The sequence below is a fragment of the Micrasema longulum genome, unplaced genomic scaffold (genome assembly GCF_059751315.1).
Source record: "Micrasema longulum isolate JH-2025_06_02 unplaced genomic scaffold, ASM5975131v1 h1tg000640l, whole genome shotgun sequence".
Taxonomy (NCBI): domain Eukaryota; kingdom Metazoa; phylum Arthropoda; class Insecta; order Trichoptera; family Brachycentridae; genus Micrasema; species Micrasema longulum.
In genome coordinates, this window is record NW_028277836.1 from 297,752 (window position 1) to 323,236 (window position 25,485).

The following is a 25,485-nucleotide window of genomic DNA, read 5'->3' on the forward strand; positions in this document are numbered from 1 at the left end:
TAAAATAAAATAGACATGCTGACATCAAAACTATAGTTGATTTTCTTTAATCACGTCAAGTTTTTCTCTACAGAAAAATTTTCACCTTAATATGAATGTTTGCCGTTGTTTGGTAAAAGAACTTTGCAGCTTGTATGAACACAATTTGACTTACAGTTTAGACTTTGCATGAAAAAAAAATATCTTTGAACAGTATGTTTTATATTTTTTTCTTTTATTTCCTATGCACATTTTGTGTAACTTTTGGGACAAAGAGATGGTAATCTGTGGCTAGAAAAAATGACGGGATAGACAAAAACTGTGGTTTTTTATCGAAAGAACCAAAAGTCATTCAAAAACAAGTGTCAGATCTAAGTCGACGAAATGTGGATTATCCAGTGTAATAATAACTTTGAGGACAATAAAAAAGAGAATAAAGTTTTTCTTCATTTGCAATAAATTTGTATTACTCAGCTACAAGTTTATATTGGCAAGGATTACATAATCAAATAATATGGGTATTGTATATTTTTTAATACGATCTGAATCTAAATTAGATTTTATTTTTAAATATTTTTCTTTCTTTTGATTTACCCAAATAAACTTTGAAGACAATTTTCAATGAGTTGTAAAAACAACTCACTATTAAAAATTTGGAATTAAGTTGTGGTAGAGTGGGTTTCGAACCTCGGACCGCTGATTCGTGAGTCCGCGACACTAGCCGCGGGACCACAGCCCGGTTCAAATAACATAAATTACACATTACAACAGAGATGAAGAACATTTGAAAGAAAAGGTAATTTCGAATTCTAGTCATTTACTAGGTTTATGATCTATCATTGGCTAGTTTAAATATTCACCTTACACACATTACCATTCTGCCTGTGTTTGAACATCTTTAATTCTTTAATTTGTTTCTTCCATCATTCATATCATCAGTATTTATATATTTTAATCGGGAAAAAAAATCATCATCATTCCCTTTCCGCACCTAATGGCGCATTGGGCACTTGCATTTGTACACCAATCGCAGTGTCTTAATCACTTTTGTTACATGAAGATAAGATGATTAGTCTTACGCTTCCGGTACCAGTCCAGGAAATATGAAAATATTCTAGTGTAAAAACACCTTTTTAAATAAATATTTTATATCAATCATGTCGGGAATCGAACCCGAGGCCCCTTGCATGGTAGGCAAACACGCTGACCACTACACAATGAGGTCAGAAAAAAAATATGGTTAATCCATTTTTATGTATTCTAGTCTACAAAAACGTAGCACTAATATTGACTCTATTTATATTCAGCATACCAAATGGTATAATCGATGTGCCATAATTACTGGGACAGGTAAAATTCTATATTCCGACTCGTAGGTTGAGAAACAATAAAGTACCTACTGTTCATGGATTAGCATAGAACAAACTATAGCCTTAATTCTCCAATGACCCGTCTTTGTTGTATTGTTAACTAAGACAAAATCTGGACTCTTTTGGTTTAAGTTTACAACGATTTAAACGAGCACTAAATGAATAGTCCAGATCTTGTATTGATGTCCCATATGTTTGTTAATGCTTCTTTCATTCTTTTCTAATGTTTTTAACTATTCTTATATTATAATATTCATCCCTATAAATTTTATTTATTTATTTATATATACGCCCAATGGGCATTTTTAAGGACGTATGTATACATAGACAATTATTATAAAAAAATGGAGAAAGACACAATAGTATAGGTAGGAGTGGAAGGGGAGAGAGGTGTCTAAAATTGAATTTGATTCAGTGATCGTATGAAAGAAGACAACTTGTTATCAAAGAAATCAATACAGATATGTTTGTTGGCAGACCTAAGAATTCTGGGCATAGGGGAATGAAAACCATGGTTAGTTCTATGGTTATCGGTATGGAAAAGTAAGTTTTGTCTGAGGTTTCTAGTTGGTATATTAAATTTTATTGATCTCAGTAGTTCAGGCGGTCAAAGAATGAGTTGAGAATTTTTAAAAGGACTAGAAGGTCGCATTTATTTCGACGGTCTTGAAGAGAAGATTGGTCTCTGGATAAGCCCAACCTCCAGCCTATTCTTCTTAAAAACGATGTTAAACTGAAATATTTTTGATGTGAACATCATAATATGGAGACCAGATAACAGGTTCATACGTTGTCCATACAATTTTAAGGGTATTAATAAATTAATAAATACAATTACAATTTTAGAATGTCAAATTTTGAATTCTTAAAATACGTAATAGTCATAATACTCAAATTAAGCATGAATAGAGGTATTTTTCATCGGAAAGGTAATAATTTTAACCGATTTTATAAACCAGGAGTATACGTATAGTAGATTTTGTAGGTAAAAATAAATTGGACGAACACATTTCTAAACCCGATAATCCTACCAGCGAACCTACATAACACGATACAAATAGCCTAATAGAATGTAGTATTCATCAGCCAACATCTTTTCTATACGTTTGCGTCTGTTTATTGATGTTATCGCACGATGACTGCATCTCTTATAAATATTTGCTCGGTTATTACTTATTAGCTCTATATTGCGTAGTACATTATGTGTTATGGATCAATGGGTCTTTCGGTGGATCGATATATCGGATAATGGAGGGCGGAACAGGATGTTGGATTAGCTATTGCTGAGTGGTATAATAAAATGAAATACGAACATTGTGGACGTTTAATTCCCAATAATGCGACATGCAATGTTACAAAGGAAAATGTACATACATGTTTTATTCCGCACCCACCATATTGTAGAATATTGTACCTAGATACTACTCGTATTTTATGTCGGTGCTTTTGAAAAAACTGCATTTTCGTGGGAAACTAATCGAACCGATTTATAAACTCGAATTTTCTTACGTCAAGTTCATTCTGACTAGGTACGAAAAAATAATAATATACTCTATTCGATACTCTGTGGTCTATTGACAAAAATGCTTTCTTACGCGCGGTAAAAATTAGGGCCATAGAATTAAGAATAGTCGAGAAACCGCATACGCACATCAAACAGAAGGCGACTAAACTACTCATAAATGAGTAGGTTTACGTTTTGACCCATTAGTTTCTTTGTTGACGTCGCTTAGTACGCAACTCCTGATTTGAATTCAATTATGCCGTATTGTATCCTTTAGACGTGTAGAAATACTGCTGGGATCTTAAAGAAACAGGATGGTACCACATTTTTCACATTTCATGTGTAATTAGCAAACGAATGTTCAAGTAGCAAATGCATTACTTAAAAATTGAATTATTTTTCCATCTGTCAGATTGTCGAAGAAACAAAATGGAAATTTCGTTTGTGTTGCCAAGGTAGTAATTTTTTTTACCCTACTTTGCTCATCTAATGAACGAACTAATGAAAATTAGACCTCGGAATAAACAACGCCGTGGGGGACATTTGAATGACATTATCTTAAAAACATCAAATATTATTTAACATGATATAAAAATATCAGTTTTATGTAAAATAAAATTTGTTTTATATTTTTAGTTCAAATTTCACTAATTAAATTACTCTTATTAAAATGACCCTTTACTTATCTACTCGGTTGTGTCAATCAATGTTTCCGCGTGCATAATAAAATTTTAGAGAAATAAAAAAAAATGCTGTTTATTATGTTAATGATAATTAGGTTTATTGGATTAAATACGTTTTTTTATTGTTATTACTATGTTAACTTTGTTAAATAACTAATTAAAGGCATGTTTCTCATTTTGTAAAATGTTTCCTCGGCACGGGACACCCCAGTGAGGGAACATTATTCTTTATAAAAAAAAGAATACTAACAATGTGAAAGTATAAATAAATCAATAAACTGTATTCTTCATCCGCCTGAACACTGAAAACTTACCGTCCATATGGCAAAAATAATCCAGAAACGTTGCAATCGTAGGGCCAATTCAGCGCCTTCTTCTGTACTGGGTGCGGGCGGCTAGGGAAATTATGATATCTTTTTTTAATTTTTTATTTAATTATAAATATTATTAAAAAATATATTTTACAAAGCATAATACATATGAATAACATTCTCAGAAGTTACTACAACTCAATTCGGGACTTAAATAATACTTTTATTTTTTCAAAAGAGCACATCTTCAGAACAACAAAGCAACAAAAAAGTTTTACAGCTTTGTTACTAAATATGCGAGTCAAAAAACTTTTCTTACACAAAAAAAATAAAAAAATAAATACGCTTTCAAGAATGGAGGAATTGGTAAATCTAGAACTAAATCAAGAATGGAGGAATTGGTAAATCTAGAACTAAGGGAGATAAGGTCGTTAACATCACACGTTACGCAGACGATGCAACCATGGTTAGCAGTGACATTTCTGATGATTAGAACATATCTATCTCAGTTAGTAGAGTAAAAAGTTTAAATATTTTTTAAATATTAACGTCAACAATATTTTGAGTTTGTCCAAATTTCTGTAGACAAGGACTGGATTCAACTCCCTAGAAAGCTGTGAATATTAACATATTTAAACAGAGATGAAGAACATTTTAGAGAGGGTAATATAGAAGGCTAGGCATCTACAGGGCTTATGACCTATCATTGGCTGGTTTAAGTGGCCACTTTACACAATGTGTAACATTTACCATTCTGTCTATATTTCTTTCTATAATCCTTCATTTCTTTCGTCTGTTGATGTTTTTAAAGTTTGAAGAGCTGAAGCTTCCTAGGGAGTTGAATCCAGTCCTTGTCTACAGAAATTTGAACAAACTAAAAATATTGTTGATAAATCCACCTGGTCCATGAAGAAGTATAAAAATTTCATGCGTTGCCTAGTATGTAGGTGATATAATTCAATCAGATGAATCTCACCGGCATAAATAAAGGTTTCAGTTTAATAAAATAAAACGATATATTTTGTCATAAATAAATAAATATAAATCTAAAATCTTAAATAACTTTACTAAAAAATATTTTAAATGTACTCAATAAATTCCTTATATCCATAGTCAACCTGGATCCCATAATGTTTGAAAACTTAATCTATGAACATACAAATATTGATGATTTTAGAAGAAACAGAGATTTCCATAGATTTAAAACTAGAATTAAAGATATGCATGTTGTGCCCACTACTAGACTGCATACGATTCTACAACAAGGTCATCATCATTCCATGTCCGCTTCCTTGTTGGAGCATATGGTATCCACAAAGAGCCTCCATGTATCGCCCTTTGCGTCCTGCTAAGTCAGGTTCTTGTCCCGAAGTTCTGACATAAACTGTCGAAGAACAGTCAGCGGCGGAAGTCCAGAACGTCGAGAACTTGATGCCTTGTAAAGTAGGCAAGCGTGGTTAAGACACTCAGGAGGCATCCGCAGTATATGGTTTAGCCAACCGTATCGACTCCGCTTGACGACAAGGTACCTCTTGAAATTCAGGCTTTGCCAACATTTTTAAAAGTTTTTTTTTAGATATTGGCAAGCACAGGCTGTTTAGAAAGAGCTACTATAGAGTCGAAGAATATTTGCAGGACAAGACAACTTGGCATTAGATTCGTGTTTATTGATTTTAGTTTGTTGATTTAAATTTATTTGTTTGTTAGATTTAATTTACTAATTGTTGAATTGTAATATATGGTCTTCATTTATTGAAGTTTATAAGTTATTCAATGAATCCTATGCAAATAATATAGTAAACTAAACTAACTATTAATTAGTTATACGAAAGTTTTATCAAACCGTTAGAACTAAAAGAAACATTGCCTTCGGTTATAAACTTAGCGAAATACTCTCGGTTGTAACTTCAACAAGAGATCTCGAAGTGATTCTAGACAACAAATATAATTTTCTTGGACACATTGAATATATTATAAACAAATCTCTTAAACTCATCGGATTAAGACATTTTTTTCTTTTTATTGTTGCATTTCTAGTTTAATGTTATTTAATTTATGTTTAAAATGAACTTTGTCCGTCAATATATTTAAAAAAAGAATTTCTGCTTTTTTGCTTTACAAAAGTACCTATAAAAAAATAATTTTCAGGCGTTGACTAGTAGATAGTAGAAATGAGGGCATTGGAAGCAAAGAAAGCAAACTCCCGTTTTGGTGTTTTCGAGAAAAATAACAAAAACTGCTACACTAATGCCAAAGAGACTCTTCATGTTAGAAATGTTACTTTCACTGAACTTAAACTTTAAGATACTAATAAATTAGCTTTAATAGAAACACGAATTCAAAAAACTTTCTTAATGTTTGTATGGCACGGCCATTTTGAAAATTAAAATCTCAAGCCTGTCATTAGACGAATAAAATGGCTGATGGATATTGCCATGTTTGCTTCCAAACACTATTTTCAAACCATCAGAAGTATGATTTTAAACTACATTTGCAACTCAACTCATGATTTTTATAAAAATAAACTTCATAAACTAAGAATGATATCATAAACAAAAAAAAATTTTTTTGGAGGTTGTCATCTTTGCTTCCAATGGTTATAGATAATATTGTGGTTATACAAGTAAAAGTGACCATTTGCAAAAATGATGAAATTGAGATTATTTACTTTTTGACATCGTATTAGCGTAATGCTTGACTGGTAAAAATGCCAAGTCAATCCGACACTCCAAAAAAAAATTAGTTAATAAAATATGTGACCATTTGATAGAAGCTCACATATTTTTGACAAGTAAAACTGACCAACACACATCTCTACTTTTATTAGTAAATTTAAGATCCAAATAATTGACTAAGTAACATTTTACTTGTAGGTAGATGTCACCAGTGAATAGTTAGTAGTTAGTTAGTTCTATTTGACACATATGTTTTTTTTTATAAAAAGTTAAATAACAAATTTATTCTTTAGATTATTACGTAACACTTTTTCATTAATTGTTATTTTTGATTTATTTTGTATTTTTGTGTTTTTGTGTTTATTTAACCTTTATAAATATTTAAAAAATCCAAAAGCATAATATATAACTATAAAATAAAATACTACCTCCCTCAATGAACAAAACAAAAATGAGTATCTGCAAAATTTCATGACAAATTTTACAGGCAAAATTGACTAAGTTTTTTAATTTTATTTAAAAGTGATAATGTTTTTGAAATATATTTATACTTTATATTAAAGTTGAAAATACCGTACCTAATATAATGTATAATTACTAACCACCTACCTACTTGAAAAATCTGATCTTTGAAAAGCAATTGAACTCTAGAAAAACACTAAAATGGCTCCCCTGAACATTATTGATTTTGTCACTTGGTCAATTTTTCTTGTATGCCCACGATATGTGTTCATTTGACTGATTATTTATTAGTAAGTACTTAAGCTATTACTCGTAAAGCTTCGTTTGCATTTGCAATACGATTAATTTATTTTTGGAATAGCAAGATCTCGTAACAGCGAGAGCCGCTCTTGACCATTGCGTTTGGCTGCCAAGAATTCTTAAAGGTCCGATGCTAACGAAAAAAACAAAAAATGCATTCAGATCTATTGATTCGATATAGGTTTAGCTGTACGACCAACGACAATGACCACAATCCTTTTACTCGTTAGTATTACTGGTGGTGCTGACCGGAAACGTCCGTGACTCATAAAGGGGATATCCTCATTGCAATCCTGCGAAGGCGAAATTGGTTAAGGAGTCATCAAAAGTGTCTTTATAGAGTTTCTTATTCGCGGTAGTATGCGCAATATGCAAAATGGTTTCAATACACTTTAACATAATGAGGAAGTTCAGTGGTTTTAACTTTTCTTTTTAATTTGTTCGTAGATTACCAAACCTACCAAAAACCTGGTTTAAATATTTTCATGTATCGTATTATCAGCGCTATAATTTTTTAAAGTTTTGCCATTTTGAAATCACTCCGACTGTGACGTCGCAAGTTCTCTACGGTGAGTTCCGCTGATTGGTTAATTGGCTTTACGTATACTGGAAATCTATTGAAATCAGTATCATTGGATGATTCACAAGAACTCGTGACGTCATTTAAAGTAGTTCAACTTTATTATTTTTTACACATTTTCTAGAAAATTCGCCGAGCAATGAAATGCTCTAACTTCTACCGCGTGTAAGAAAACATTTTTTATATCCAATTTTCCGTTGCACTGAACTTCATCATTCAAACTAGAAAATGTAATATAACGTTTTTTAACGACTTTAAATCACCAAGACTTCAAGTAACAACGACAAAAAAAAATCCGAAGTCACTTCTGTTGAATAACCAGTTTAGTGCGTATAGCTCGTGTACGTATTGTTCCAGTAAATTATTAACAAGCGTCATATTAAATGAGTGAAGAAGTGATATAATAATTGTGGTGCCAGTTACTCGTCATGCTAGTAAATAGGTTTTAACTGTATTTTGGATAATATTCTCGGTGTGAGCCTCTGTATCCGGTGATTGAGAATTTTGATTCGTTTTTAATTTGACGTCGCTGGCGCGGGATGGCGGGAAAGGCTGCCGCGCTATTGGTCGGTCGGGCGCTGCGGGGCGCGGGGCGAGGGGGGCGCGCATGCGCGCGGGGCCCGTGGCGTGCCCCCCAGCTCCGAGCGGCGCTCGTGCCATTCCACACTTCGGTGTTAGCGCGGAAGGTTGAGAGCTGTGCCAGGTAAGAGACTCCACATAAACCGAGAACTCAACCATCCTTTACTAAATCTTCGGGAACTTCGGAATTCCGGGAAAAACTTTTTTCCGCAGTGAAAATTTTGTGATTTAAAAAATATTTTTTTCGCGCAGTGAGTCATCCGATTTTGGAAATTGCATTCCCAATTTCGAAGTTCTTCGTAGTACCAAAGTTTCGCGTTATGACGTGCCGGGTTTGTTTCGTTATGTAATGCCGGTATCGAGTGAAGCGGTTTTAAACTTTAAGCTATTAAATTCCAATGAAACTATTCCTGGACTAAAGTTTAATATTCCTATTGAAATTTTAACATTCACAATCGCGATTTATTTTATAAAATAAAATTGACTCGGAAAATTAAAGTTTTCATGAATTCTGAAAACGGATTGAATATCGATTAATATCTGTTACGTAACTGAAAACATTGCCAAACTAGGAAGTCCCATCTCCATCGCAACAGTGAAAGTGATTCGTTAATTGATAAACCGTAAAAGCGACGTCTTGTGACTCGAAACGATAGCGAAGATAAATATTCGGGCGCCGTATATCCGTCTCACGAACTGTCATGTCGTTTCGCGACATTAATTATGATATCTTAGATTGCATCTATAAAGTGATAGTCAAGACAAATAAAGCGAGATATGACCCGACCTTATATAAAGTGCATCGCCAATGGCTTCTCTTTTCCTTTCGACGCCGAAGCGAAAACAAGTCGGGACGAATATCCTAGATAACGTATATTTTTAAAATTACCGCCAGAAATTCGGGACTGTCTGTCGGAGGAATTCGTGCGTTCCCGAGTGTGCGTGCGATCGATCGTGTTGCGTGCACATCTATCCCCATCTGCCTTCTACCCTACCCGAGCACCTCCAGGCCCCGCCCCCTAACCTGTCTGCTCTCCCGCCGGCGACTATCCGCCGCTACCCCTAAGTTTTTACCTCGGTTCCCGCTAATTCCGGAAAAGTGTAGATTAAAGTCCGAAAAACCGCATCCCTAGTGTACATGTAGTGTTTTTTTACGAAACTTTTTAATAGTGTAGTTAATAAACCAATTTTATTTACGATGGGTGGCTGCGCGTCCAAAGAGAAAGACTTAAAGACGGTGGAAGGCGCGACAGAAGGGTGTGTATCTGACTCCATGCTATTCCTCGTTAGTACCGTGGACCCGGACGGGTTCGCGTCCCATCTACTGCGATAATAGTCCCGTGTTTGGGAGCATTTCCCGCTTCCGAAGGTTGCCAATACGCCCGCTACCTGTTAGGCCCAGGAAAGCCGACGCCGCCGCTGCCTCCCGAGCCCGCCATTCTAAGCTGTCAAATGTTATCCCGCACCGCCCCATTTCGCCACCTTCACTAGTTCCTTTGGCGTTCGTGTTTATTTAGCCGCTATCAATAACCTTAATTTATTCATCTAGTTCAATTTCCGCTAGATGCGTTTCTGTGTAGGTATTACCATTCGCTTGACGTAATTCACTTCGTAGTAGTTGCAATTTTATTATCTGTAAAAAAATGGCAGTCGCTAGTGACACATCTTGGGCACGATCGCAGCCGGCTTTATTATTATTAATGGAGGGGATTGTATTGTGCGATGCAGTGGCTGGATGATGATTGGATCACGTGAGGCAGATGTACCGACCTACCAGTCACAAGTACATCTGTTTTTATTGTTAACATTTGAAACTCGTGACCAAAACGCCTAATGATTTTAAAATATTAAAAGTATTTAGCGATTAAAGTATTCCACGAAAAACTAGTACTTATTATAGTCATACTTATTTATAAAGTGTTACGAAATTCAGAACTGAAATATACCAGGAATATTTTTAATTTCAAATTAATATCAGGTACGCAAAAGAATTAGAAATGACACAATCGACTAATATTTCGGAGTATTTTTTTGTATTCTAAGAAAAGGACACTCACGCAGATTTCTTTTTCGTAGATATGAAATAAATAACTCGGCTATTTGAATGATAATGACATGTTTAGGTACTTTTGTGTACTCGCTAAGCAAGTACTCTTTTATCCAAATTACATGCAAGAAAAAAATATTTCCTTCTGGCAAGAATTTAAAGTCGGTCAGCGGGTTCGAAATTTAATTTTTTTTTGGGATTTATTAATATTATTTATCACTGTAGTTACGGTATCCTAGCTGATTTTTTTCATCGGCTGTTATTGTTATCTGGCGATATTCTTGCAATCGAGCAATATGTGTTCGAGAAGTACGTGTCCGCGCGTCGTTCAATGTTCGCCCAAGGGACCTGACATGTAAATATTTATTTACCGTTGCTTACGACACCGCCGTGTTTTCGTCATATCCGACATGACGTGGTTACTTTTCCGCCGGCTGTGGTACTTGGTGTGTTTTCTTGTCGCGCAAGGGTTAATCAGGGATTTTGTTTATGTTTACAGAACTAAATCTAACGCCATGGTTGACGCAGCTGTCCTTGAAAAGTTGGAGACCGGATTCGCGAAGCTCCAGGCTTCCGATTCCAAGTCCCTGCTGAAGAAGTTCCTGACCAAGGAAATCTTCGACAGCCTCAAGAACAAGAAGACTTCCTTCGGCTCGACGCTTCTCGATGTTATTCAGTCTGGTGAGTTGCGTTAAAATTACCTATTTACACGCTTACGTGTATTTACTGAATGTGTCGTCATCATTTTTATTGATTCTAGGTATTATATTTTAAATGTTGTAGCTGTCTAAATACTTTTTCCACGGTATATTTGCCAACATAAACACTTATATTATTCCCTTTCCGCACCGAACGATGCATAGGACACTGCATTGGTACACCAACCGTGGCGTATCTTGATATTTTTTTCGTAACATCAAAGTAAGATGATCAGTCTTACGCTTCAGGTGCCAGTTAACGGGCTATGAAATATTTTAATGTAAAAACAAATTTTTAAATAAATCGTCGGTATGCTGGTAAACCCTCTAAATGTATTATTGACTGTATTGAGAAAAATATCATATTTTAGACTCATAAAACCTACTTTGTCATATTCATCATCAGTGGCGCTACAGCCCGTTGTGGGCCCTGGCCTCCTCTAGAACCTGTCTTCGTTCCTCCCTGCGCCCTGTGGCTGTTCTCCGATTTGTCAGGCCAATTCCTCTAATGGCACTTTCCACATTATCCAGCCATCTTAATTTTGGTCTGCCTCTGCTTCGTCTGCCTTCCGGAGTAGTATAAAGAATCTTTTTCGGGGGTACGATTATTATTCATTTTGTGCACATGGCCCAACCACTGTAATCTTATTTTTATGAATTGTGCAATATTGGGTTCGCCATACAGTGCCAGTGATTAAACCGTCTCCTCCACACTTCTTTTTGGCTGACAGCACCAAATATCATCCTTAATATTTTTCTTTCAAATACTGATGCCATGTTTTTATCTTTTTTGGTTATAACCCAAGGTTCGGCACTATGTGCAATGATCGGCCTGACGAGAGTTTTGTTAATAATGGTCGGAGAAAAAATCAGATCCAGTTCCTTTAAATTGCTTCAATGGATGAAATTTCGAAAAAAAATATCTCGGAAATGGAAATAATGGTTTTCACCAGGAAACGTTTTTTTCCAAATGGGTTTTACATGATTACATTGAAACTAACCCTTTGAGGATTTAGAGGAATTTATCAGTTGATAAAGCTCGAAAAACGACATATAACTACATTTACAACTTGTTTTCTGAACTTTTGTCATTTAGAGGGTTTAACTGTACAGATGTACAGAAATACACATATTGTGAAAGAGTCGTACAACAGCATATTCTAAACTTTGATGTCTTAATTACATTGTTTATGTCATTTTCCTGTTATTTCTGTATGATTTTTAATGGCATTGTCATATTTGTGTTTGTATACCAAAAAATTCACCAAAAACATTAAAAAAGGAATGGCCCACGCTCAGACGTTTAAGTCTTTGTGGGCATTTTTTCCAAATTTAAGGCTATGTTTATTTTTAGAATATGTATTTTTTCTCTTTTTCTCTTCTAATGTTTAATAAATATAATGTATAAAATATGTTATTTAATACATGCATAATATGTAACAGTATGGAAAAAAAAAAAAAAAAAACTAGTATACCGATAAAATATTTTATGTCAGCCATGTCGGGAATCGAAGCCGAAACTTTTTGCATAATAGGCAAACATGCTGACCATTAGACCACGACGCGGACATATAAACTTATACAACTGTAATTTTTTAGTTAATTTATCCGTTCACAAATAGTTTTATTCACATTTATTGAAACACAAGTTCCAACTTTATCATCCTGAGGATGGGTGCCTGGTAAAAAATATTTTTAGTTCCAACTTCTTGAAACTTAAGTTCTGTATTGAACTGGGATGAATAATAAAATATGCTACAATAATAGTAGGTACAACAATAATAGTAGGTACAACGATAATATTCTCATTTTCTAGCTCAGTTATTTACGACTGTAACAAATTGCTTTAAATCTAAAGTGTGTTTAAATTACTTTTAAGGATTCAAAAATTTCCTAACGCCACTTCAAATTATCAATAGACATAGAGTAAATGTTTAGGCAAAATAACCACCTAAAATAACAACATCGTTTGGTCAGAGGAGTCACGTGTACCTTGCTTCCAAAATTTACAACACTCTACCTCTCGATTTAAAATTAAATACAAATAAACAGAAATACAAATTATTTGTTAAAAAATGGCTTCTGGATTTGGGTCCCGAGAACTGCCTCGAGATGGTCACCCCACCAAAACAGTAGTCTATTTGAACTCGAAATTATTGTTGCATGTCTGCTATTTATATTTTATGTTTATTTCCATACAGTGTTATTTATTATATTACATTTATTTATTATGTACTAGAACATAATACAAAAATAATGTAAATGAATGCCCTCGACACGGGTTATGCCCAGTGAGGTGTTCATATAGAAAAGAAAAAATATTAAGTTTTATGTGAAATTTTTTTTTTTTTTAAAGTACACTTCCGCTAACTTCTTATGTTTGCTTCGCGGTGTAATGGTCAGCGCGTTTGCCTACCATGCAAGAGGTTTCGGGTTCGATTCCCGACATGGTTGACACGAAATATTTATTGAAAAGGGTGTAGAGTATTTCATAGTTCCTAGACTGGCACCTGAACCGTAAGACTGATCATCTTACCTTCATGTAACAAAAATAATCAAGATATGCTGCGATTGGTGTACTAATGCAGTGCCCTATGCACCATTAGGTGCGGAAATGCAATGATGATGATCTACGAGAGAGTGACAGAAAAAACTATGTTCAAATACCTATTCATTAAATTTCTCTGACACCGCATAGCATGTTAATCGCTCTTCTGAAATATTAAACACTCGGTGCGATAACGGCAAGGTGTCTCTGAGTAAAAATCGTGAGGGTTTTGAGTTTTTACTAATAATAATAACAGACGTGTTCATCAGTAATATATTTTTTTATTTGTTACAATTTTTTCGTTGCTTTTACAATAGGTATACATAAGTTACAAATACTAAAAAAAACTATTACATTAACACGAAAGAATAATCCCACTAAGGCATGGCCTGTGTGTGGGTATATATTTTATTTTAAATTAAAATAAAGGCTACTGGAAGAATACGATGTATATCAAAAAGTGAAAAAATAAGTGCTAATATTGAAACACAATTTTTTGTAGCTAAAATAAAAAAGTTTGGATAAAAGTATATTCTATTCATTAAAAAAAATAAGCTATTTAAATCTGCTTTTTTTATCCATAATTTCAATAAAAATTTGAATCGAAAATTAATGAAATGCATTGAATAGTTTTGGAGCTATGAAAAATTAGTGTCATTGCCCGAGTCCGAATTTACAATAAGGGATTTCAAGTAAACTATTTAATCTTCGACTAGGTTTCATAAAAAAAATTGGGAAATAAATGTTGGGTCATAAAAACATATTTTATACATTGCTGGCAAAAGATTTCTCGTAGCTTCAAAAGTTCTGCTTCCTGAAACTGATTTTACAAAATAAATATTATTTAGTTTACTTAAACTATTCAATCTTTGACTACATCTATTAATTTTTTAGGAAATAAATTTTACCGCATAAAAACATATTTGAGACATTGCTGGCCATAGATTTCTCGTAGCTTCAGAAGTTCAGCTTCTGTATGTATATGTTTACCTATGTTGATTAGTTTAACACTTTATAAATTAATGTAGTTCCTCTGAACAGGCTAACATAGTGAGTATTATGTTAAAATATATACATAGTTTGTAGTTATTTTACTAAGTTTTTTTTTATTAGCTATCTCTCCACTGCTAGATATAAGCTTCTTCTAATGATTTTTTAATTTCTTTGTTTTGGTCTTTACTAGCCCATTTTCTTCCTGCGACAGGGATCTTTTCTGGGGTCGTTAAATTTAGCTCATCTTTTCTGGGGCCGCCCGCGTCCTATTGCTATTTTATTATCTGACAGTCTCCACCTTAGAACTCGCCCACCTCTCTTGCAACATGACCTGCCCACTGCCACATCAATTTACTAATACGATCTATTATATCGATAACATTAGTCCGGCGTCTGATTTCTTCATTTCTTATATTTCAGACTTATGGCTAGCATTTGCCATTCCATAGATCTTTGTGTGCATTTTAGTTTGTATATTTATGGTATTGGTCATCACAGGGAGGATGCATACCTCGAAGATGTTTCTTTTTAGATTTATCGGAATTTCATCATTTTTTAGAACATGATCAAGTTTTCCGAAGGCTGCCCGGCGTAGTCCAATTCTCCTTGGTATTTCTGCTATCTGGTTTTCTTTTCCTAATTTGATTTTGTGTCGGAGATAATTTGTATTATTTATCCATATTACATAAAAAAACATAGATAGTTCGGAAAATTAAGATTTATAAACTTCAATAAATTACATTTGGGCAGAAGCACACCTCTTGGTAAAGTAGTTTTTTATAAAAAAAATATATTTAGGTGTTAGATTATTTTATAATGTACCTACAAGGTTTATATTTACTTTTAGAAGTATTTATCTTTTAGAAACATGTATTAGTACATATATATTTATTTGTTTACTTTAAAAAACGATGTTCTATTAAATTGAAAATGAAAAACTTTATTTAGTTGCTATGTTTATAATATGTTAGGATCTGGTGGGATGTTTCGGCTGTGGCCTGTTTTAGGAGCTTCTCCGCATTTTCTCTAGTAAAGTAGTTATTGGTTATCACGTTGGGATACTATGCGAGAGATTCCGAGTTCAATTACTATTGGGGTACATATAAAATTGTTAAAAAGGGGATTGTCACAAAAAACAAAAATTACATAATTCAAAAAAGTATAATCTATGGTAGATTATAAATTATTATATATTCATTATTTAAGTACATTGATGAGCTTATTCCTAAATAAAAATGAGGAAGTTCAGTGTTTTATAAAAATATATTTGTTAATAAACTATCAAACTAACACAAATTTTAAAAAAATATATAAAACGTCGTTCGAAGTAGGTAGATTTTATTAAAATCTTTGTTATTATTTTTTCATACATTTTCAAAAAGTTACCGCGCTTGCGAAAAAATTTTTTATATACAATTTCCCGTAGCTCTAAACGTTCTCATTTCTTCCAACTAAACAAGAAAATAAAATGTGCAATTTATAAAATTAAAGTTTCAAAACATACGCGGGAAAAAAGAAAATAGTAAAACGAAATATTATATAGCTACTAAAATAGAACTAGCAATATTTTATTTTTATTTTTAAAGGAATAAGCTGTTAAGAATTTCAGCAGGTGGGAATATGGAAAAAAGTTATGAACACCTAGACCAATTTAAAAAAAAAAAAACATTTTTGGGATTTTTTCTTGCAACTGGCCGGAATCCAACCCGGGACGCTAATTTCACGGTCAGTCGTCTAACCAACTGCGCCACGGCGTATGTTTATATATATTCATTCATATCTATCCTAGTCTCTAATGGGAAAAGGGAATTAAGAGAGAGGAAAAGAGGAGATATTAAGGGAAAAAAGAAGATGATTCTTCAGGCGTGATTTTAAACAGGGATAACGTAAAAACATTTTTGATAGTGGATGGAAGATGATTCCACGGGCGAGCCGCGTGGACACTATATGAAAAGAAAGAAGAATTGTGGATGGGTATTAAGAGGTGCTTCAAGAATAATAACGCAGACGTAAACTATGAACTGATAAGCGTTGACGGAGGTATATAAAAGCGTTAGGATTATGAAGTACAGTGAACAGAAGTGACATGGTGTGATTCATGTTTCTAAAATAATAATTATGTTTGAAGTGGCTTTACATGTCTCAGAGTACACCTTAATATTAAATCTAATTAAAATATGATAAGTGATAAGATATCTCTCGTGAATTTTATATTAAATTTAGGGGGCAAAGAACGCTGAATAAATATTAAGAGAACGTTTAAATATTGTATTATCAAACCATGACGATGATTCAAATGAGTTTATATTGATAATAGTTGCACAATAATACGTCTGGTGTTACCTGCAACGGGTCGTTTACCTTTCGTGAAATAGTTACTAGCGATGATTCATACAAACTATCTACTCGGATGTACGTGACCGCTGCCTCGACTCTTCGAAGTACCAAATTCAACTCTTTTGAATACTATGGTAATCGCTAAAAATTAACCGCTCTTTTCTGCTATAAATTTTTATGGCTAAACCAAATTCAAACGTTAAAAAGTATATGGTCGACAGAAAAAATATTGCACAGTATTTACCTATACAAAGAAAAATTGTTCAAATGATGCTTGATTGTCGGAATGATGTCGTGTCGTTTTAAAACGCCTTTCTCTTCGCGTAAAAAGGCTAAATATTTTTAAAACCTTTATATTTCATTCACGCTTTTATGCGTATTGAATTTATAGAATCTTATCTCAAAGCTGATAATTCAGTTTAACAGATAAATCCAATTCCGAGGTATGATAATAATTTTATTCAGATTCGTGTAAAACAACTTTTTCTTGCATGTACATGAACATATCCAATATTGTTTCTTTGTGTAAATAAACGTTATTCTAAAACTACTAAATATTTTTTTTGCATTATTCGTTTTACTTTAATCCAAATCTGGATAATACTAATCAGAATTATTGTTTAACTAGACTGTTTAAATTTAAAACACGTTAAAATTTTTGCTGTTATGTTTTACAAACAGGTTGAAAATAATATATGCTCAACACTTACTTGCATTTTCTTTGGCACGGTTCTTTACTTTAACCGAAACATGAAACTAGTTTGTTTTATCGCGATCTTGCCCTTGACCTGACGAAATTTAATATTTGCCCGACACGTCAACTTACTCGCTATTCTTAGCCCTCAAGGGCGTCCGGTATTACCCTACCCTACTCACGGCACGACAGGAAGTCAGGGACCCTATAATACAAGCAACCCTCGCGTGTAGCAAGATCGCGGCGCTATCCGGCGTGTCATATGCACTCAAAGTATACATGTAAATTATTTACCCGTTATTATAATTAACATTCAATGTCTAAAACCAAAACTCGGAGACATTGGACATCTCTAGGAACCGCTCAACGCTGTGGTGTTTCATAAATGAATAAAATAGTTTATATTTGAAGCACTAACTTTGTGGGCTTCGAAATCTTAGAAATTAAGAAAGCGATTCATAATAAGAAAACAATAATTAATAACCAAATAAACAATATTTCTTTTAGTCCTCTCCTGGCTTACTTCGAAAATAATGATATCAGATTACCACCCGGGTAAGAAAAAAAACACTTGATTTATTGGGTCCACGTGTAGTATTTAGTAAACATGATAGAAATAAAATATAAAGGAATCAATTCATTAGTTACGTAAACCTTGACAAAGAAGCTTGTTTGCTTTGAAACCGGTCGGTGAAAAATAAAAATTAGTGGTTTAAAACAAAGTTGTTTTATTTACTTTATTATAGTTTATATCTATTTAGTTTGTCTTACTTAGGGAGGTGAACATGCCAATAAAAGAATTAGAAGACGAAGATACAAGCTTCTTAAGTATTAGGTTAGGTATTTTTCTAACATAATAATGTATTGGTAAACCTTTTTGAGCCAAGTCACTCTAGAAATTTCAATAACATGTTATACTAACAGGTGTTTCATTGCCTTTGTGTTTTTATTTGTTTGGGCTCCTTCCGTATATTTATTTCAGGTAGAAACTTGGGTTTCGGTATTTCTTTAGGTTGTGGGGTTGAATCATTAATGTCTGTGTGCTATTTAGGTGCCTTGCGACATATTTATGATATTACTACATGTATCATAAATAACAACTCAGATTATTACAGTGAATAATCAGCTATGTATCTAAATAATAACTTTTTTAACGTTAATTTTGCGCCTTCTTATTGGCAATCCTCATAGCTCGCCGGTTAGATAATTTATACAGCGCTGTTTTTGTGAAAATGGTCTCAATATAAATAATAACGTATACCTACCGATCTTAATGGATTTTTTTCTATTTTTTGCCCAGGTTTGGAGAACCACGACTCCGGAGTGGGAATCTATGCCCCTGACGCCGAGGCCTACACAGTATTCGGGGAGCTGTTCGACCCCATTATCGAAGACTACCACACGGGATTCAAGAAGGGCGACAAGCACCCTCCCAAGAACTGGGGAGATGTGAGCAGCCTGGGAAATCTCGACCCCGCCGGCGAGTACGTGGTGTCCACCCGCGTGCGCTGCGGTCGCTCCATGGAGGGGTACCCCTTCAACCCCTGCCTGACCGAGGAGCAGTACAAGGAGATGGAGACCAAGGTCTCCAGCACCCTGTCGGGGCTCGAGGGAGAGCTCAAGGGCAAGTTCTACCCCCTCACCGGCATGTCCAAGGACGTGCAGCAGCAGCTGATCGACGACCACTTCCTCTTCAAGGAGGGAGATCGCTTCCTGCAGGCCGCCAACGCGTGCCGCTTCTGGCCCTCCGGCCGCGGTATCTACCACAACGATGCCAAGACATTCCTGGTGTGGTGCAACGAGGAGGACCACCTCCGCCTCATCTCCATGCAGATGGGCGGTGACCTGGGCCAGGTGTTCAGCCGCCTGGTGACCGCCGTCAACGACATCGAGAAGCGCATCCCCTTCTCTCACAACGACCGCCTGGGCTTCCTGACCTTCTGCCCCACCAACCTCGGCACCACCGTGCGCGCCTCCGTGCACATCAAGGTGCCCAAGCTGGCGGCCAACAAGGCCAAGCTCGACGAGGTCGCCGGCCGCTACAACCTGCAGGTGCGCGGAACCCGCGGGGAGCACACGGAGGCTGAGGGAGGGGTGTACGACATCTCCAACAAGAGGCGCATGGGCCTGACGGAGTACGACGCCGTCAAGGAGATGTACGACGGCATCGCTGAGCTCATCAAGATCGAGAAGGAGATGTAAGAACTCCCGACGACACTCCATCCTCGCGTCGTCGTTTCCTCTGAAGATGTCGTGTATCAGTATTTTGTAAATTATTGTTTAACTTATCTTTTATTACTGTTACGTTAAATTAGTTTATTTCGGAGATGTCTCGATAAACTTGTACCCAAACCTAGCTTGAATGTTTTTGCGTTCGCTCGTAGGCACAGTTCGGCGAGTAGACGCCGAAACCAAAATGGTATATTTTCGCTAGTTGATCGGGCTTTCTAGTCTTTTGTCTTCTGTGAGGACAGTCGTGAAAGAAGTGCACAACATGCTGGGGAAACTCACACCACCTGTTACCACCTACATTTTATTGTAACATTACCTTAAGGTAAAAAAAAATAAAGACATTATTAATAAAACTACACCGTTGTTGTCATTGGTTACTTACGCATTTACAAAGCATGACTAGTTACTAATAAAATTTAATGTTTTTTTTTTACAAAACCAACAAATCGGTATTGTATCCATATAAATTTTTTTAAGAAACATTAAAAAAGTACAATTAAATATTAAAACAAAGTGAATTAAATTACGATAAATTTATTGATTATTCATAAAACAATTTCTTTGTAATAAAGTATTTGGACTTATAAAATACATCTATCTATCTATCTTCTATCTATATATCTTCTATCTATCTATCTATCTTCTATATATATAAAAATGAATCGCTGTGTTGTGTCTCGCAAAAACTCGAAAATGGCTTGACAGATTTACGTGCGGTTTTTTGCAAATTTTTCTAATTCACGTTCTCAAGGTTTACAAACAATAACATCTTCAATATATTGAGTAGAAAAAAAGTTAGAAACATATATGTGTTTTCATCGATTTTCCAGGGTTGCATTCGACTGAAATGCATATTCCAAAAAAATTGTAGAATGTTGTTCTTTTGTAAATTAAAAAAGTTTGTATTTTAACGTTTACAAACATCAATTATTTTCAATGGAAACTGAAATGATTAATTTCATAACAATTTCTTAATTTCTACATGTAAACATATTTTTAATGGATTTTTAGTAATGTTCAAAAAAATTTTACCGACATTCGAGACATTTTTGAAAAACGGATTCTATTACATAGAATGCATCCCTGCCGGTAAGTAGCGTAAAGTTTGACATTTGCAAAAAGAATTCTTTATTTGAAAAATTATTATTTCATGTTTTGGAATTCAACCACAAACAAGTACTCAGGTACCTACATATCAATGAAAAGTATTTTTCCTTTTATACGAAAAGTTTTTGCACGCTTTCACGATACAGTCATTTTTTATTTTTTTTATTCATTTTTCTATTTATTGACGGACTTATACAGTCCATTCCAACAATGGGAAAGACATTTTCTTATCTTAATACAGGTACAAATGAAATAAATATTAATATTAATAGCTCAAAAAAGTCCAAAATAAACAACATGTGTAATTAATTACGAAAAAAAAGTTTATTAAAACAGCTTATAGCAGGCAAGCCAACGTTCGGGCAGAACAACGTCTGTCGGGTCCGCTAGTTGGTAATAAAAGTGAATCTGGACTCCCGATTAAATAGGATATTGACAGAGTTATCTTCAGTTGCCTGTAAAGTAAAATCGATTTTTCTCCCCGAAAATGTGTTTATAATTGTTTGAAAATGTGAAATATCTCCGTCGATTACCTGTAGTGAACATTTATTTGTTTATTAATATGAATGGCACGCAGTACCTTTTACCATTCACAAAATACATAGTTTCTATAAATAAACACTTGTAATAATATAAAGAATGTTAACGAAAAAAAAGCAATAAAAAGTTTATGCGTACAAATTATAGCACATTGGTTTCATACAATGAACGTGCACATTGTGCAAAAAATAATCCATTACGGCCATCTAAAAAATAGAGCTATAAAAAATATTTTTAAAAAAAGACCAAGTATATCTTGAATCACAACCGTACATTAAATAAAAATAGTACAGGCAATTAAATATAATTAATAACTCTGTTAACTTTTCATTGTAATAATGTCTGTAAGGTAAAAATTGATTGACCAAAAACATTCAATAAATCATTGATTATATTGTACAACTTTTTCGAGGTTGCTAAACAAATTTAACTTTATTGAGAAAGACAAAATAAACCCAAGTTGTATTTTTTTCTTACAATAAATTACCGAGTATTTTTCAGACTAGGCACTTACATACACGAAGAACAATAATTTGCCTTGACATTTTTTGATGAAACTACTGAGTTTTCTGCAATTTACATAAAAAATTCATTTGGTGTTATTTTTAACTAATCTGAAATAGCTGTGCTTTAAAATGGGAATCGAGTTGTAATAGAGCTGGGTTCAAACCTCGGACTTGTGAGTGGCGAGTCTATAACACTTCTTCCATTTAATGATTACATCTTGTTTTAAAAACCTTTTTGACAACTACATTTTTGCAACTTCCATTTCCAATCTTCAAAATCTTTGTTAGGATAGGTTTTGTCAAAAAAAAAAAGAAATGAGTAGATTATTAGTTTTGCCATAACACCTAAACAAGAAGCAAACAAATAAAATTTATACAATAATGCGTAATGGTCAAAACCCCGCTCTAGCCCGCTGGAATTTCAAGGGTTTACTAGGGGTATTCCAAATTTTGCAATATTGTTTAAGTACTTGAAATTTTAAAATTATTGGTAATGTAGCTATAAAATTTTTCAGAATCCATAGGTAATGGTTTTTTAAAAACTTTTTTATCTCTACTATTATTACGTGGTTACACGGATTTCACTACTATAAGTGCATATTTTTTTGTTGGGGAGCTATTATTTTCTTATCCTTGTAAATACAAGTAATCTCTGTATCATTATTTTTTTTTTTCTAAGTGCAGTAAATACCTATTCAATATTTCCTTCATTTATTATTTTATACACCATTGTTTACGATAAAACATGTTTCTTATATTACATTAAATCGACTAAAATCAATCTCTTTATAAATCTACATTAAATTAATTTATCAGCTTCGTCAGCGTATTTGCTTACCACGCAAGAGGTCTCGGGTTCAATTCCCGACATGGTAGACGTGAAATATTTATTTTATAAATGTGTTTTAACGCTAGAATATTTCATAGCTCCTGGACTGGCACCTGAAGCGAAAGACTGATCATCTTTCATTCGTGTAACAAAAAATATTAAGATACGCTGCAGTTGGTGTATCAATGCAGTGCCATATGCACCATTAAGTGCGAAAAGGGGAATGATGATGATGAATTTAAATCAAACATTGCGCACTTTAAATAAAAATTACACTTTACTCAATAATTTTATGATACAGGACAGTAAGTTGTTGTTCTGAATATAAATAAAAATTAGCGAAATGTATTATATTTCTCTAAATGAACTGGTAAAAATGGGTAGCCATTTTGTATTTGTCTATGGAAAAATTACTTCACCAACATCTACGACATTAAATTTGACATTTATGTTTAGTCTATGACTTAAACTGTCAGTCGTTCAGATTTCAGTATCTGTTTTAGTATACCAAATCTGTGAGTAGTATATCAGCTATTGTTTTGTTTGTTAGTTTGCTTGAATTGAGAAAATGGCGGGATTAGAAAAACATATTTCGCCGATGAAAGTAAAAGAACTGCACTTACCTATTTCTAGAGTGAAAACTATCATGAAAAGTTCCCCGGACGTTGATGTTGTTGGACAAACTCCTCTATTTCTTGTAACCAAAGTTACCGTAAGCATTTAAATAATAATGTATTAATAACCTTAAAAAATCTATTGAATTCCTTGAACTCATATAATATTATGTTTTTTGTTGTTCTTTCGGAACACAGTTACATTTAACGATTTTTTACAGGAACTCTTTATAGCTGATTTAGCAAAAATGGCATACATAGATAGTAAATCAAAATCTTTAGAGTACAAACACATAGCCGAAGTTGTCCAAAATGATGACACATTAGATTTTCTTCGAGAGATTATGCCCCGGAAGATAACCGTCCGGCAGTTTAGAGAACTTATGGCGAAAAAAGAAAGTAGAGGAGAAGATGACTCTGAGTCTAGTGAAAGTGGTAGTGAAGAAGCCAGCGAAGAAGAAGAAAGCGAAGAAGCTGAAGAGGACGAAGAAAAAGAAGAAAATGGAAAAAAGAAATGAGAGTGTAAAATAATAGTGAAACGGACTTTCCATTGTATTTTTTCAAATATCCCGTGCTTATTATGTAAAAACATCTCTGAATACTCAAAATAAACAGATGCAATAACCACACCTTTTATAGACATTATAAATTTTCTTTAAATCATACTATATACTATGAGATCTTTATGGATTTAAATTGTGAGCTAATTTATACATATAGTACAGTCCCGACAAGCCGAACTAGTTAGGACCGGACCTTGTTCGGATTAGCCGAAATAACCGTGAAGACGTGGCGGGAAGTGAAAGAACGAGTCTCTTATGTTTTAATAGTGGCGTATAGTATGTAGATAGTACAGAATACATTTTTTTAACTAACGTTTTTGCCTAAGTTTTTACATTGTTTTGATAGCCTAGTTACATTGTACTGTACGTAATGTAATTATCAATTAAAAAAAGTGTACTGTATTGAATAAATATTTAATTTGTTTGTTAATTGATTCGACAACATGCACTTATTTTCACCCCTTTAAGCATTAATTCCTTAAGAAATTCATATTTTTGTCGCATAAAAAAACTAATTATTTCGTTCCGGGTATGTTAGTATTAACCGGACTTTCGGATTAGCGGGACTCTACTGTATATTCAATCGGTTTAAACTTGTAAGAATCTGTGCAACATAAACTAGTGTTTTATTCATTTAAAAATTAGTGTTCTGAATATTAAAAACATTGTGGTTGAACATAAATATGATTATTTTTTAATTATTCACTTCGTTTACACCAAACAATGAATTTATTTACATTTGTTTATTTATTAATGAAAGAGATTTATGGTAGTTTAAAATAATATTTGTAGCCTTATAAAACACCGCCCAATAATAATATTCAACTCACTTCCAAATGTATTGGGAATTTTTATGCATTTTATTAGTAACCATCATACTAAATGCAGCATAATTTAATCACCTGTTACATAAAGGTAAAGTAATTAGTCTTACGCTTTAGGTGCCCGTCCAGGAACAATGAAATATTCCACTTTCAAAAATCTTTAAAATCAATATTTCACATAAATTTTATATTTGAAGCATTAACTTTGTGGTTATTCATTATAATAAAATAAATTAAACTACTTTGTGTTGAACCACTTTTTTTTTCCTACTGCCCGGTTTCAAAGCTACACAAGCTTATTTTTCAAAGCATACTTAACTAATGAATTCTATCCTATTTTAGTCTATCAGTTAGTGTGTATGAAAGTAATAAATCAAGTCTTTTTGTCTTGTAATGTGAGATGGATTAGCTCAAAACTTGACAGGAGTGGACTAAAGAGTCAAGAAAAAATAAAAAAATAACCAAATAAACAATATTTCCTTTAGTACTACTTTAGACTAAAATAAGATA

The 25,485-nt window shown here is 33.6% G+C and overlaps 2 protein-coding genes across 5 annotated transcripts in view; both read left to right on the forward strand.

The window, feature by feature from the left end:
• Window positions 1-20,348, forward strand: part of LOC148279941 (arginine kinase) — a 93,284-nt gene extending 72,936 nt beyond the window's left edge. The window contains exons 1-3 of one of the 4 annotated variants that reach the window (XM_088229172.1): window positions 8,523-9,700; window positions 10,990-11,171; window positions 19,061-20,348. In XM_088229172.1, the coding sequence (XP_088085298.1) occupies window positions 9,642-9,700; window positions 10,990-11,171; window positions 19,061-19,962 (1,143 nt within the window). In that variant the 5' untranslated portion in view covers window positions 8,523-9,641 and the 3' untranslated portion in view covers window positions 19,963-20,348. Of the gene's footprint in view, window positions 1-8,522; window positions 9,701-10,640; window positions 10,846-10,989; window positions 11,172-19,060 lie in introns of those variants that run through there. The other 3 variants (XM_088229171.1, XM_088229173.1, XM_088229175.1) reach the window with 3 other exon arrangements.
• Window positions 20,349-23,415: 3,067 nt separating this feature from the next.
• Chrac-16 (chromatin accessibility complex protein 1) lies at window positions 23,416-24,833 on the forward strand. The gene is made up of 2 exons (XM_088229176.1): window positions 23,416-23,686; window positions 23,810-24,833. Exons 1-2 carry the CDS (start codon window positions 23,543-23,545, stop codon window positions 24,104-24,106), a joined length of 441 nt encoding a protein of 146 aa, XP_088085302.1. The 5' UTR covers window positions 23,416-23,542; the 3' UTR covers window positions 24,107-24,833.
• Window positions 24,834-25,485: the final 652 nt, after the last annotated feature.